Consider the following 16,596-nt stretch of genomic DNA (forward strand, 5'->3'; position numbering starts at 1 on the left):
ACTGGTATGTGTGTCACCTTCATGCTGGACTGGCTCAGGATGCTGATGGGCCAGGTGCCCAGCATCCATCTCCTCGGGCTCTCTAGATCAAGTCAGTGAGGGGTCTCCTCAAATGATCATAAAAAAGCCGTGGCTGGTAATAGTGGCTACTCCTAAATAAATACCATATTGGGTGAAATGCACAGATGGGCACTTACGGTGCTTCTCTTAGGTTTTAAACATGGAAATATTTTGTAGCAAAACTAGTCTGTGGCTACATAGAGCAAGAGCATCTATGTTTATGCTGCCTACCTAGCAACATGATAGAAGGGAATTTGTTGGGGCACTAGGCAGCAACAGCAGCAACAAGATGCACTCAGGGGCAGGAGAAAGCAGACTGCAGCTGTGTTAGCTTCATGTGCTATAGGAGTTCGGCAGGCCTACATAAAACAGAAAGAAAATGCACCTGGAGCAGGGCAATGTCTCCTAAAAATGCTCTGGGAATGATGTCTGGTTTGCAACTTACATAAAGATTCCGTGAAATGTTGCCAGCCATTCACAGCTGACTGCTCATTTAGATGTTATTTTTAAGACATAAAAATATCCATTTATTATGATTGTACAGGACAGACCCTTTCTGTAACACCAGGAGTCAGTCAACATTGATGGCTGAACAAAGAGAAGAATACAGCTATGCCCAGTCTGCCTTCACTTACCTGCAGGGTTGTGCCGGAGTGCTGTTCATCAGGCCATTATGTTTTGTGAGCGTGTTGGGAAGTCATGGAAAGCTCTGAAATGAGAATGGACCGCTCTGGAATTCTCACCAGGCAATGCCTATTTCAGTAAACTAGAATCTTGTACTCAAATGCATGTTGTCACAAGTGCTGAACTTTCAGTGGCTTTTGCCCTTGTATGCAGACTCTTCATTAACAGTAATTAATTTGACTTCCAATGACCTTTAGAAACTTTTGAGTTCAGCTTTTCTCTGTCTTTGATAGGAGCTGACTTTTCGTATTACTCCTTTAAAGTTTGGAAGCTATAAAGACAGCTGAGTGCCACCTCACAAGGCACATCTGTAGTCTGATAAAAGTGATGCTGTATCTTCATGGAGTGTAATGAGGATAACTGCCCATATTACCCAAGTGGATTGCTACCACCTGAAAAAGGCAGTACTTGATTTTTTGCAGCCAGTCAGAATTTAGCTGTCTCTCTCTTTCTGCTTTTCAAACGTGTCAGTGACACCAATAGTCATACTGATAGTATTTATATCATTTACAACAAATATAAAATCAGTGGAGCATACTGTCATATGATAAATGCTTTCTCTTTACAAGATAAACTGCTTACATTAAAGTATCAGCAGAATACCATACATTGTGCTGGTATGTGAGGTTTCCTGCCTGTTCTGCAGTGAGTGGCTGCTGTAGAGTTAAGAATGCTCCACAGGCTGTGCTCATCTCCTCCCAAGCACCGCTGAGTGGCAAACCTGTTAGCAGGTGTTATCAGTGGAATTAATAAAATCTGTGATTTTTGTGTGGTCTGGTCTGCTAAGTACCCTCAGTGATAACTTGCACTTTCTGCACTGCAAAAGAATTTAAATCAGATCTAACTGACCTCTTGAGGTCACTACAGATAGCCTATTTTCTGTCAGTCTGACATCATCCATTTTCATCGTTACCAGTATCAGGAGTTTCACTTGGGCTACTGATTGTACAAATTCTACTTGCTTTGTAATCTTAGACTGCAAGAGTATAACCATCATCGTGAAATTCAGCAACAAGGAGGGCCTGGGCAAATACACTTTTTCTACATCAGTGTTAGGGGGGAAAGGACACTTTTGATCTCTCTTCTAAGTCATCGTTTTGGGTGCAAGTGTAGTTTCCTCTCAACCTAGTCCTCAGCAGGACAAGCAGCAGGTGAGTTTGGAAGTCACTGGTCTTCTCAACAGCTTGTGGTGGGAATAGCCCATCAGGCCACCAGCAGAAGAGAGCCTCTGTCCTCTTTTTCTTGCCTTGAGGCCGCTTCTCAATAGAGGGCTGCAGGAAAGGGCACTTCCATGAGATACGCATAGTAACATCAGAGTTATTTTAAGAAAAGGTTAAAGGTCCTGGAGGGATGTTGGTGATGTGATGCTTTGCTGTAGCGAGGATTTCTTCTTGCTCTGAAAAACTCTCCTTGAAGTCTATTTGTAAGGAACCTAACTCCGTGTCCCAGCACTCACAAACTCCAGTTGTTCGATGAGAAAGAAAAAGCTCTTTGTTGCCTAAAGATGAAAATTAGACCGAAGTATGTAAATACTATCAAAAACCAGAAGTTATCTTCCAATTCCTGTCTACATTACACTGGTGCGTGGAGCCTTTTCCATGTACACAAATAAATGGCAGGCAGGCGTATCCATTCCATTTTACATTTATTATGAAAGTGATTTTAACAAAAGTTTTATTACATGCTTCATTTTGAGCTTTGACATAGAAATCAAAGCTATTAATATACAGAGGCAAAAGGAAATGTATTTTCTTATAAGATACATTTACAACAACATTTTCTACTACAAATCTGACAGTATTGTTAAAATATTGGTAAAGCTTAGACCACTGTATTTTATTTTCTAAGTATCAAATTTTGTACAGTTATTCACTATCTTTGCTCTAAACTATCATGGTACATTTCATATGGAAATAGCTGTTTGTACATAATTTACATTGGTAATAAAGCTTAGAAGTCCCAGCAGCATCTACAAGGGTTTAGTTCAAAATGTCACTCTTAAGCAGTGATTTACACAGAGCAAATTGGTACCGAAACCAGTATTACACGCCAGGTATTTTCCCCTGAAATTGTCTACCAGAAATTCCTGCTTAACAGATGATGGACATGATCATAGTGAACTTTAGGCAGGTGAGACAACCACTGACCTCAGTGGCAGTTTTGCCTAAAAAAGGCTTTATGATCCAATCCAATATAAGGTGTTTTATCACTTCCACTGCTACCTAGGAGCACTGAGATACCATACCTTTCTTTGTCTTTATAATATATTTGGGCACAATCTTTTGAATTCCCTTTTCTTTCTGAGTTTTGTGTTGTTTCTTATCCTAACAATGGAAGAAGAACTAGCAGTGACTTTAATGTTCTTTTATGTTATGAAAACGGTAAGCACTTCAGAATGACACTTGACACGTCAATTATATGAAAATTAGCAGGTTAAATTGCCCCAGAGAACTCTTCCTATGATGGCAGGTGAGACTGCACAAATAACAGAAGCAGTGATCTGGAAGGATGAATCTGACTACATCCATCTCAGTTTCCTAAAGTACCTTTTTAATCACTGTGTTTAGTATTTGCTGCTGTCAATGCAAATTAATGGCCTTTCTAAGGTATAAAACATAGAAAACAATATTTACAAAATAATTTTAATTAAAAAAGTAACAAACTCTAAAAAAGATATTTTCACAATCATTAAAATAAAGTTTAATTACGCAAAGCCACTTCTTTTTCTAGATATTGAGAAATTCAGCTAAAATTGAATTGCAATTGTTTGTATATCTTTAAACTTGTTATCTCCGCTTTCTGAATACAGATGGTTTAAATTATTACATCTAAAGGTACTTCTGTACATTTTACTCTTGTATATTACATATTAATTTTATAGATTAAAAGCTTAGTGATGAAACAGAATAAATAAATGAAATAACAAACTGGAATTGTATATATTCAGATACTTAGATAACAGTTTTTTGACATTAAGAATTTATTTCCCAGTCTGTTTCTATTCAGATGAAAAATGTTCTGATAAAACATGAGACCTCTCTCTGAATCCAAGTCTCACACTGAGGAGTAAGTTCATATTACCTTACAGAAATTTCCCTTCTTCCATAAATTCTTATGGGAGACAAAAGTAAATTCCCCCCTCCAAGTGCTTACAACAGTTTCTCATCCTAGAAAACTATTTCATTAAAGTCTCAAAGTATTGAGAGTCTATAGAACTTCTCCAGTTACTACCATTCCTGTCAATCAGTGGTTTTAAACTATGAAAAAAATGCAACTACTTGAACTCATGACACAGTACAAGTAACTATGTGTGTGTTGCTCATTCCCATCATTAGAAAAGGGAAAATCCAGACCCCTGAGGTGGCTGAGAAATTTGCCACTGGATTCAGTTGTTGAAGATTTTCTGTTGAAGCTCCTTTTTTAAGAGCACTCAAAGGTATTTAGAGTCCAGACATGGGAACTGTCATAGAGCAGTTAGGGTTTGCTGGCAAAGACCCGTCAGCAGTTCCTGTATAAGAATCATACCACTACTTTTGCTCCTGAAGTTCGTAACTTGTTACTGCATGATTAAAACTGGGTTGCTCGTAGGTAAGACTGACTTGAGAAATTTGAATTGTTGGGCAGGCTTACCAAGGGGCACGGGGTGGGGTTTGATTTTCCTCTTTGAATGTTTAATGCACATAAGCATGTTTCCTGTTCATGTGGCATCATCCTTGCGTTCTGCTTGCAGACAGAGGACTATAGGTGAGCTGTGCTCTTTTGCAAAACCAGCTGACAACTTAGAATGCAGACTCTGAAAACTCTGTGACCAAGCCTGTATTTATTTAAGCTTGTCTAAAACTAAACTAAACTTAAACTAAACTAAACCTAGCTTACTAGGTAAGCTAGTTTTAAGTAAGCTTTTAAGTACGAAGCTGATGTGTAGGAAAGATCAGTCTAAATCTTCAGTAGTTATAACACACTGATTTAACTTTATTCTATGAGGGAGGCACCACGAGGAAATAAATTTCTTTCAAAAAGTTGGTCTTTAGGTAGAAATCTAATGTATGATGGAGGAAGGAAGACAGGGCAAGAAAATGGGCTGAAAGAAGACTTCAGCAGCTTTGAATCCAGTTTTTGTGAGCTAAATCTTCAGGCAGACTAAATCTTGCTATTGCAGGCAAGATAACAGGTGGCAATCTATTGAACACCGAATGCTGATGCTGCCTGTACTCCAATGACACACGCAGACACCTTGCCCACAGCAATCACTAACCAGCACTTTCACAGCACAACGTAGGGCTTCATTAGCAACTTCTGATTGTTGCAGTCTCCTGGACTGCAGCAGGTACGCAGGCGGTGATTTGGTGGCATGTTTAGGGATGATTCACCACCACCTCACTAAAAATAAGTGCAGTATTGAAAGCGGGAGGAGAGGCTTAAAATGGTAAGTGCTACAGGTGCAGCTTTTAAGCATACCGGCATTTACAAACTGAAAATAAAAAGCTCCATTTGTGACATGGAATTGGGCAATCACAAATGGACACTTCTGCAGCCTTCCTGTAATAACACATAAACACGTTGCACCTATCCTGCATATAACGTGTGATTCTGTAAGAGCAGATACAGGGCTGTGTTTATTGAATATGTTTAAACACAAGATTTCACATTTAGGGTAAAAGCCAAATTTTTATATTCAGTGATGTATCAATTCATTTCACGAAGATGGTTTTCTTAAAGGCACCCGTATTTCTCCATGTATGTTTTTTGATTCCCAAATGTGTCTAGGTCTTCCCCATAGAAGAAGACATTCCTTCTTGTCTTACTGTTATAGTATAGTAGTATAGATATGTGCTCTGACTTCTGACAATTAAGACATCCTATACCTACATTAACAAACAAAGAGCTGAGCTCGCCTTCTATTTGGTGTCTTCCAGTTTCTGTAACTATAAATCTAGTATGAAAGTCAAAGCATTTTTAACTTTTAGAGCTGATGTAAAAATTCTGTGCTGTTGTACAAATCAGCTGAAATTGGTTCAGACAGACCTCTATACCACTTGTCGTTACTTATTTCATTAGAAATTTGCACATCCAAGGGCATTTCTATGCAGAGCTGCAAACATTCAAACCTGACTCATTTTCTAAATATATCACATATGAACCCCCCATATATTCAGAAGCATTTCACCGTATACTTTTGAAGGCCAAATTATTCTCTTTCTTTCACTGCTTTCAGCAACACGAAGTCTGCATTTGCTAAAGAAGTCCCTGAGCACCCTGTCCTGACTGTGGAGTCCATGCCCTGATATGGCTCTGGGGAATAGGAGCTAACACACACGCTCCCAGGTTGTGTGTCAGGATGAACCAGGGAAAACCCTGGTTTTGTCTAATGTGGTTGTAAGTCAGGGAAAGTGGTACCAGAGCTAACTGCAGCTGGTCCCTCCTGTGTTCACCTCTCTCAGCTCTACTGAGGTCCCACTAACAGTGGCAGCAACTGGGACACGTCCCTCTTGTAGTTGCTATCTGGCACTGGATTCCCCACATAGCTAAGAACCTGGAAAATGTTATGGTGCCGCCAGTGGTTTCTGAACTTGTAAGGCAATTATTTTCAGCCCTGTTCCGAGAGGAAGTTTGTCCTGCTTGGCACCACTGTCATACAGCGATATTATGTCCAAATGTGTCCGTTGTTAGGCAAAAATTTTAGCAAGGATTTTACTAAACTCACTGCACAGCATCAGGTTCCAAAGTTCGCTTACTGAAGTCTGAAATACTAAAGATCGCTGCAAATCGTTCAGCAAATGAGGAAGTTATTCTTCTCCACATCTTTCATATCTTTTTGTTCATATCTTTCAGCAGAATGGCTGCAATCTTGACTCATTCTAATCATTCTGAATAACCTATCAGACTTTGAAATACTGTTTGGCTGAAGTAGTTTTTTAGCTATACACTTATACCTAATTGAGTATTTTTGCTTTTTTAAGATTTAATTTTTTTTCTATGAATAATTCCTGTTAAGGAAAAAAAGACATGTAACTTTTTTTGTTCCAGGCATGCACTGAATCTAGGATTGATGAGATGTTCTCCTTTGAATGTCCACCTTTAGTAACCCATATCGAATATGTAATAAAAGTAGTTTCAACATCCTCACAAAAGGTTAGGCTTAACAGCCTTTAACAAAGGACTTTTATGGAGATGTTACATTTTGAAATGAGGGTTTATATAAAGAGAAAGCTCATCAAAGACCTAAGATCCATGAGTGAAAAAAATGAGTTGTTAGACCCTAAACAAACTGTTCAGGCATAGAAAGAAAAAAAAAAATGATACTCTTCAACAGAAAAGGAAAGAAGGCAAGGCAAGCAAAATTACAAGATGACTAAGTAGGAAAACTGAACAGAATACTTAAGGTGTCTCTTAGAAATGGAATCTTCAACCACGTGTAGCCAACAGAAACCAACTTTGTAAATTGAAACAGTACTTGCTCAAAGACAAAAAGAGTGTAAGAAGTTAACCATAACCACCCTTAATGTGGGTCTTTGAGAGCATCCAAGGGTATGTTAAACTACACGGTGGATACGCAAAAAAAATAAATGCAGTGAAGCAAAACTGTATGTTAGTCTTTCTGAAAGGAAGCTGGCGTGATAGTTAATTTCTCCATGTAGTAAACTTGTAGGATCAAAAGGGAAAATGATATATAAGAGGAAGGGACTTAAAAGAAGCTAAAATACTACTGAAAAAAAGCTACTCTCTCATTGAAATTAGCTCCTGTGCCAGGAAACAACAGGAAACACGGGATTTATCATCATCTTAAGCCACCAGTACCTGTGACTCTGAGGAAGGCTGAACATGAGGCTACTGCTCTCTTGCAGACCATACAGTCCCTGTGGTTGATGGGCACTGCAGTTGCAAATTTGTGGTAAAAGGGAGCGCCAGGTCTCCAAAGGCTGCAGGGCCTGCCCTCCAACTCATCTGCAAAACTGTGTCCTGTTCACTCCCTCCCCCCCTTAAAGCCTCGGGCTGTGACACAGGTATGTTCCCAGCATTTTGGAGACAGCAGCTCCAACAAAAATTCCTCCTTGGTGAGCTCCTCTCGTGTGTGTCGTCCTCAGGGGTAACTCTGTTGGTCTGCATGTGAGGGGTGCCCAAGGAAGAGGCAATAGCTGACCCTTTACTGGACAGCACTTGACTATCTGCATAACTGATGTTACTTTTCCTGGAATAATATATGTTGAAAGAGATTGTCCCAGAGTAAATCATTATCCAGTATTATAAAACTTCAGAAGCCTTCAGTTTGGTGTTAACGGAAGTGACAAGCACTTGGAGAAGTCATTTAATCATCTAAGCAAAGTTACAAATAGATATGAGTAAATAGGATGTGTGGGAGTAAAGATTTAAGCATGAATAATATTTACAGTAACTAAAGATAATATTACTAATGTACCCACAAATAGAAGTATATATTTATATATTTATATATTGTACTTAATTAGATGCTCTATTAACGGAAAGAAAAACAAGACTACCACTGTTGTTGTATTTTAAATGCCTTCAAAGGGACCAAGTGGTGTACGGAAATCCAGAACTAAATCTGTTTCAATGAAGTAATTGACAGTGGCAAACCTCTGAAGAAGTTTAGAAAAGGACAGATAAAAACATTAGGAGATTAGGGCATGGGACTCAATCTCATTAATTCGTAAAACAAAATTATACATCCATTTCTTTTTTTTTCTTTCTTCTTTTTTTCTCTTTTGATTTCTAGTTGGACAGAGGTTCCACTAAGCCACAAATGAGAAATAACAAAATTTAGATTGTTTTGTTTTCTTCTAAAGATTCAAATATAAACTTCAAGTGCAATTCAAAATCCAAATATTATTTATACTACATACTTCTTTCTACAACAGAACTTATCTGCAGGTAGTTTAATCAGATTTGAATAGATACCTACTTTGCTTTGATGGAAGTTACTGTTGATGAAAAATAAATGCTAGAAGGAATATTTTCTACATAATGTAATTTCAAATGGAAAGTGAAGACACACTAGTGCAGACACAAATTTGGATCTTCAACTAGATGCACTCAGGGATGCACAATTTTTTTTTTTTGTAGTAAAAATCACATTCAGAATGTTGGCTTTTAATGAGTATAAAACATTATAGGTATTCTTCAATATACAATTGAAAACAAAGACTGCAAAAAAGAGCCTTCAAATTAGCAAATGTTTCTACTATGGAGCAAAGACAATATTTGACAGGAATGCAAAGTAACCAAAAATTGAATACCACTAGACTATTTGTATGGTCGTAGAAATCTGGAAACTTTTGATCGCAGTAGCTTTATAAATGATCTTGGAAACATCTCTTTTGACTCTTGTGCTGTGTACTTGAAATAGTTTTGTGGGTGTGCCAGTACATCAAAGAGAGCTTTAATCAGTTTCTTGTCCTATGGGAGACAACATATATATTAGATAAAAATAGGGTTTGGATTTAGTGTCTGCACAGCTTTCAAAATTAATGAACAACAATCAGGTTTTTTTTTTTTTGCAAAACTTGATTCTAGGTAAAGCAGTGTAAGGAAACTACTCCATTTTGCTGTGGAGTTTTATACTGATGAATCTTTCTACTGTGCTGGACTTTTTTTTGCAATTAGCGTTCCTGGAGAGTCCTGAACTGAGAGGGTAGCAGCTGGGTTAACCACAAACCGGCTGCAGAAGTCAGGCATTAGAATTGCAAACTGCCTCTGACAGCCCTTCCAGCCTGTTTCACGCTGTTGTCCGGGGCCCTCCCTCCATGAACAAGAGAGAAGGCTGGTCTTTGGTGATGCTCAGCTCTTCAAGGACCTTCTCCTGTACCTTGGTAAAGTCTTGATTCAGAGCCCCAGCTGAGCATGTGCCTGACCATATATGCTGCAGTTGGGACACAAGTAACTTCAAAGCTCTAGTGACAGAATATGGGCAGGGCTGGTCAGGGGAGCTGGCTGTTAATCAGTTCCTGTCCTTCCAAGCCGTACATTTACAGGGCTGAATTTTGCCTTGTGAACAGCCTTTTTTCAGTTTTCATTAGTTAGTTGTTATAGGTGGCAGCCCAGCAGCCTTCCTCCACAATTCTCTCCAATGTGTTGCTTGTGCCTTTGGGAAACCATTTCATGGACAGCTTCTAATGCAACATTATGGTTATGTCTTGTTGAGGCAGGACAGTGATTTAGGTAAATTCTAACTTTGAACACATGCCGGACAAGCTGAAGAAGGTGCTTCAAACAATAGGTTCTTCACTATTGGTTGACTAATTTTTCTAACATACAATCAGGTCAGCATACATTTCATTTCGTTCCTGAAAAGGATGTATGCATGTGCTCAGCCCAGTTGAGCTACTGATTTTGTGCTGCTCCAAATACCAGCATAAACCTTAGAAGACGGAGAATTTACTTCAGGGTCACACTTGAGGTTTACATATTATGACCCTATCAGGACAATGAGAACTATCTTGGGAAAATATTTAGTAAAAGAAATTCTTGGTTAGCCTCACATAAAGTAGAATTTTCTTACCTTTAGAATTTCTTGATGATTTTCTGATGCATATAATCGGCCATCTCGAACAATGTCTTCTATTAGTTGTTGGTAATCCTCTGAAAAATAAAGATCAGTTAAGTGACTGCTTGTGACATCCTTTGGGAGAATAATAGCCAGACATTAGCTAGACTTCCTCTTCCAGACAGAGCTGAGAAATTTAGTATCCAGCTAATTATTCAGTGTCTCTCAAGCTGCTGTAGTCTAATCTAATCACATGAAAATTCTGTACTGCTTTGGAACAGTAATTTTGAATTATCCATATAAATACTAACTTAGCCCCAGAAAACTACTCCCTCCAGATAATAATGCTTTATTATCTGCATTCTAGAGATGAAGAAACAGGACCAGGGATATGAAATAACTGTCATACGTGAAGTCAGCAGCACAGTCAGGGAGAGAGCCTCATTTTCTGCCCTGAGAAGAGCTCTCATTTTGATTCCTCAATGACCAGCTGAATACAGATTTTCTCATCATTCACAAAATTGCACTGGTGTTTGGAAAACAGATGGACTAACAGCTGCCAAAGGTATCATAGAAAAGTCTTTGTTTTGTTAAAACAGAAATCATCCCAAGGTCCAAAATATACAGTTTAATGCATAATTTATATGACAAGTCAGACTGTTTTAAAATGTGGATTTATGAAAGACATTACTGAAAGGATATTTCTTTTTGCATCATTGATTTTCTCTGTTGGACTTGTGATTTTATTAATTTATAATGTTCAAAACTGTGCAGGTTACCAGTAGGACTTGATGAAGGAGCTTCCTAAAATGCACAGCAATTAGTAGTATTCTTATTATGCATATGATAAATACCAATTAAAAGGAGTCTTGTTGAATTCAGTGGGATAAGGATTAAGTTTAAAGAATTCTGTGTAACTTGATGTCCATCCTTAAAGCATTAGAAAAAGTAATAAAAATAAAATTAGGTATTATTTCAAAGTCCTTGCAACTGGTTTTAAACTAATTCACTAGACTAAAAATGAGTCACATCAAGTTTTCCCTCATTCTTCTCTCCATGTAATCAGTGTAAGAGAGATTCTAAAGGACAATTTTCTGTAATTCAGATATAACACAAAGATGGAAAACAATCCCATTCTCACCATCGTAAGTCACATAGGGGACCTGAAATCCTTTGCCACTGTTTCCTTCATTTGACTTGAACTGAATCCAGAGCTTCCTTGATCTTGAGGTAAATGCAATAGGTCTCTCATAAGTCTGACATGTTTCATATGTAGTAATTGAAGTAGGAGAAGCTAGAAAGAAGGTTAAATAAAGAAAAGTTCTTTATAGAAGAGCTTTTTGCACCCTTCCTGATCTAGAGGTCAGAAATGTCAAATTGACAAGACACTTCTCAGCTGACGTATTCCTGAGAGCAGAAGTTTTTTTGTGATAGAAGGGATGTAGCCTTTATCTGTCTATAAGGAGAAGTAAGTTTTTCCACAAAGGTAACAGAAACCCCTCTGTCCCACAGCAAGAAGCTTAAGTAGACAGCGAGGAACCAGAGATAATTTCTGACGTTTATAAAATTACTATCAATATAACTTATTTTGTGTGCTACTCTAGCATTGAATTCCAGGGTTCCCATATGCTGGGCCCAGATAGGTAAGAACAGGTCAGCTGCAACCCAGGCAGATGCAGTAACGAGCTCCGTACATGGCCAGTTTGGGGAGTTCATCTGATAGCAATAAACCACTTATCAGAGTGTAACAGCCTGGGTATGGCCAGGCCTGTGCTGTGCTGCACAAATCCCATGGCTGCAGGATAACCTCAGCCTGCTCCCTGTAATGACAGAAACTTGCAGGGAGCTCCCACTTGGTACCAGTGATTATGCTACTGCGTGGCCCTGCCTTTATCTAAAAGTGCAGCAAGAACTGCTCATGAAAGCATTGTTTCTGTTTGACAGTAGAAATGATAAATAGAGTTGCTTCCTCATAAGAAAATCCTATAATGGCTCAAATGACAAAGGGCAAAATCTCTGCTATGGACAGGGTCTGCCCAGCATGCTGCATGTGGATCAGAGGCCCATGCAATGCTACACCGCCTATCATTCCCACTATCTGAAGGGATGTAAGATTATTTATACTATTCTCTCCTTGTAATGATAGTTCTAATAAATAGAATTTTAAATGATACCTTACAGAGTCTCAGTACCTTTCTTACTGGGATCATAATGGACCAGCACCTCCAGTGCAAAACACCTGGCTGTAGGTTTGAAAAGAAAATGTCATTTATCTACACTGAAGCAGAGCTAATAGCTGGGAACCAGAAACAAGCTCGTTTGCCCCTAGCAGAAGTGACAGATGGAGGGTGCAGGATGTCTTCAAATCATTATGAATGTATCATAAGGCTCCTCTAAGTTGAAATGAATTTCAAACAAAAAGAAAAAATAGCTTCTTACCTAGTTCAAAAAAACCACCGCATAGCCACAGGATAATTAGGGAAAATAACAAAGTGTAACCGAAAAGCTGAACTTGCCAGGCTGATTCAACTTTCACAAAATGTTAGCAAAAAGAGACTTTTTGAATTGAATAGGATTTTGATTCTTAAAGTGCAAAAAAGTCGATCGAACTGTAACTCTGGAACTGCCATCAGTTTTTCCACAGTAACATTAACAGCTGACCATGCATGAACTATGATAAATATTTGTAAGATCTACTCTGATGGTGCCAAACATACAGTGATCACACAACTCTGCACAACTCTGAAAAACTGCCCTTATTTTCCAGTGTTGTTGTTTTGGTACTGTTGTTGGTACTGAAGGGGAAGTCAAACTTTTCCCTGATGTGCCTGGCTTTACTGACTGCTGGAACCACAGTTTGGGATTAGAAGGACAACTGATTTGTTTTGCTTTTGTGCTTCGCTTTTAAAAAACTGATCTGAGTGGATATAATTTCTTTCCATCTGTAGTGAGCAGGTTTCTTCTTCTGATATATACAGATGTCAACACAAGCCCTCAAGGATAAAAAGTTGTGAAAAATGTTTTGGCAAATAAAATACACTGTTTTGAACAAAACTCTATATAAACAATTGCCTTTCAGGTTTGGCGCTTCTTGGAGACTTAGTAACAGATCACCAGAAGCTGGATGCCTACACAGGACTGAAGAAGGTGTGCATCTCATTGGTGTCTTAGCTTAAGATGTTGAATTAATTTCATAATCAAAGACACAACGCACCCCCTACTCCACATAAAATTGGGAAAACTTTGGATTTCTTGAGGGTGCCGGATGTACCAACCTGTGTCGTTGCCCAGATGTAGCAATAACTGCAGTGTATATATACTTGCAAAGGCTAAGCGAGAGCACAGTTTGCACAGATGACAGGAGACAGCTCTCCCAATAGAACTTAGCATAGCTTTGTTGACTTCTAGAGCGGCAGTGATTTATCCCATGTGATAACTGGGCCAGAGAGAATCCCATTAACTGCTCTGTGATTCAGCCAAGACACTTGAATAATTAATATCACTCTGTTAATTGTTATTGGTACTGTGTTCTGTTTTATCTTGCTGTGCCTGTTCACTCAACAATTCTTTTTGAAACACCAGATAGATGAAGACAGTTGTCCCTTCAATATGAACTTTCCACTCAGTCAGTTTGCAATAAATATTTATAACCCATGTCTGCCAACTTACCACTTTTTCTCATTACTAAAACGTCACCGCATTCATCTTCAATTGGGAGAAATATCTCAGGTACTACAATGAGTATTCTCCTCTTTGGGGGTGGATTTATATTCCAAATGCATTCAACATTAGCTGGGTAGTCTCCGGGATAGTTAGGCGATTCAATGTAGCCAGTATAATCCCCAAGTTCCCCTCCACAGTGCTGGTCTGTGGAGAAACATAAATTAGCATTTGTGTTAGCTGATTAGCTAATTTGAGGTGTTTTTCTAGATCTGTCAAGAGCAAGTCTAAACTCCTCCCTGTGGATTTAGAAATGCATTAGTTCTCCAGCTGCACCTATGTTTAGCATGGAAAGCCTTTAAAGGAATACTTGATCTGCAGGGCTGCTCTGACTGATTTCAAAACCTTCATCTCCCATGTATGAACTGATTCAATGCTTCATTCAGGCTGCTTTAACATTTGATTAAGAGAAGAACACACGTAAGTAAACACGATCCCATTGTGGAGGTACTCACACAGCCGTTACCACAGAGACTGCTGACATGCAGAAAGTATTCTGGTTTAACTTCACTTGGTTTTTAACCTGATTTAGCTGAATGACTGTGATGATCCTAAATAGCCAACCTTATCTTGATTACAGATCTGCCTTGCTTTATCTTTGATTAAACTTGTTAATTAAGAATCTCCACTGATAGATCAGTTTTACTTTCTGTGTTTTCAAAACTCCTATTGAATTTGCCACAGAAGCCTGATTCAGTAAGTTACTTCAGCTTGATCTCTCCAGGCCTACTCACCCACATAAAACTAGATATATGTTTAAATATTTTGCTTAATCCAAGCCTCAAAGATTATGCAAGGTCAGAAACTGGCTTGAAAACAGGGAGTATCTAAAACAGCAAAGTGACAAGGATGGTTTTATTTTATAGGAAAATAATCTAACTCCTTCAAATTTCTTACAAATATCTAATTTACTCAAATTACATTAGCGATGATGAAGGGCTTCAAAGACACATGGCCTATAATCAGAAGAAACACTTACGATAGACTTGCACATGAATAGTTAGTTTAGATGACATTACCTAATTAATATAGAGATATTCTCTTAAATTAGCATGGTAGAGATGAAAAAAATTGCTTGCCTAAAAGAATCAGTTGTTCACCAAAGAACAAATAAAATTGCACTGGAATCCTTGGGGATATTTAAAATGGTAGTTGAAGACAGGAGGCTGAATACTGGAAAAAAAACTATGAGAAGATTACACTGTCATGAGTGATTACCTGGCAATTGCAGTATGCATGGCCATATCTCCTAGTATTTCGTATTTATTATAAAATGGCAGTTACTCTGACAGAAGATATCGTTCTCTACACAGACATGGAGGAATGTGCATCACTGCAAGACAACTTACAGGATCTGGGAACCCCAAAGCTCTGTAGTTTTAACTTGTAGCTGGCACTCTGCCAAATTAAATGAAAACTAAAACAATCATATGCATCAAGTGGTACTTTTCCAGTGTGTTGTTTTTTTTTCTCATTGTTTTCCCGTTTTTTACTATTCCCTCTGGCAGTAGGTATATGCTAACTAGGAAATACAGAATTGAAGCCCAGCCTGACACATGGAACCTTCAAGTTGCAGTTCAGATCCAAAGATATGCTGCATCTCACAACTAATATAAATGCAACTTACTTTTGCAGTGCGTAACATTGGTGGAGCCATCAAAATCTGTACTTGTGTTCCCAGGGCAGGTGATGCAGTAGTTTTGACCAAACTCAGGCTGGTATGTTCCCACAGGGCATCGGATACATCTGTGTGTTGTAGAATTGTAGTAGTGTCCAGGAGAACAATGAACTGTAAGGTATGAGGTGTATTATTTTCAGAAAGTAGCAATCTTCAGTGCAGAGAGAACCTTCCTCTACCCTGGACATACCTCACGATCCCCGTTCTGCAATGTACTTATTAGGCCATAAAAGGCAAAAAAAGTCACCAGCTCCCTGTAGTTCCCATTACAAAGGGAACTAACTTCTAACTAGAATTATGTTCCAAAGACTAGAGCTAAACCCTTACGAACTAGTAACATGTGCTACGTACGTCTCTCACTCTATTTAATACAGTGGTTTCCAATGAGTTTGTAAGAAATGGAAGCTGATACATATCTGCCTCAACAATAAAAATGCCTTTCACAATGGCAGGAGAGATGTTTCCATCAGTGTCTGTTTGCCAGGGCCAGCACGTCATTCCAGCAACTAAACCAAAATGCATTTGGGCAGATTCCTTCTTCAGCAATTACACTGGAAGTTGACACTATGGGACACGCAATGTGTGGCACGCTTACAGTTTCTGCCTAGCCCATTAATAATCAATCCTTAACTTCATAAAATTTCTGTAGTGTTTAGTTTTTCTAATTTGGCAAATAAAAATATACAGGACATGAAGGCAAAAGCATTGTCTAATGCAAGTTTGTCTTATTTCTTGCCATGCAGTGGGGCTGACTCACTTACCAGTTGCAGTGCTGACTCTGTACCTGCCTGTGGTAAATTCCAAAGAAAACCATAAAGCCTGTTCAGTCTCTGCAACCTCGGGAAATCATTCCTAGTTTACAGATTTCCTGACTATTTAATTTAATCGCACACTGTATTTCTATGTGCAGTGACTCTGTTTGTTTTGGAGCCTTTCAAAGCCCCTTGGCACT

At 38.6% G+C, this 16,596-nt stretch overlaps 1 protein-coding gene across 1 annotated transcript in view; it reads right to left on the reverse strand.

The window, feature by feature from the left end:
- Positions 1-8,861: 8,861 nt before the first annotated feature.
- SCUBE1 (signal peptide, CUB domain, EGF-like 1) overlaps positions 8,862-16,596 on the reverse strand; it is a gene marked incomplete at its 5' end in the record, with an annotated part of 100,565 nt that continues 92,830 nt past the window's right edge. Inside the window, 5 exons of the mRNA XM_009696873.1 lie at positions 8,862-9,159; positions 10,262-10,341; positions 11,388-11,540; positions 13,916-14,113; positions 15,594-15,755. Coding sequence (XP_009695175.1) covers positions 9,007-9,159; positions 10,262-10,341; positions 11,388-11,540; positions 13,916-14,113; positions 15,594-15,755 — 746 coding nt within the window. The remainder of the gene's footprint in view (positions 9,160-10,261; positions 10,342-11,387; positions 11,541-13,915; positions 14,114-15,593; positions 15,756-16,596) is intronic.

Source organism: Cariama cristata, unplaced genomic scaffold, assembly GCF_000690535.1.
Source record: "Cariama cristata isolate BGI_N322 unplaced genomic scaffold, ASM69053v1 scaffold8023, whole genome shotgun sequence".
NCBI classification, from domain to species: Eukaryota; Metazoa; Chordata; class Aves; order Cariamiformes; family Cariamidae; genus Cariama; species Cariama cristata.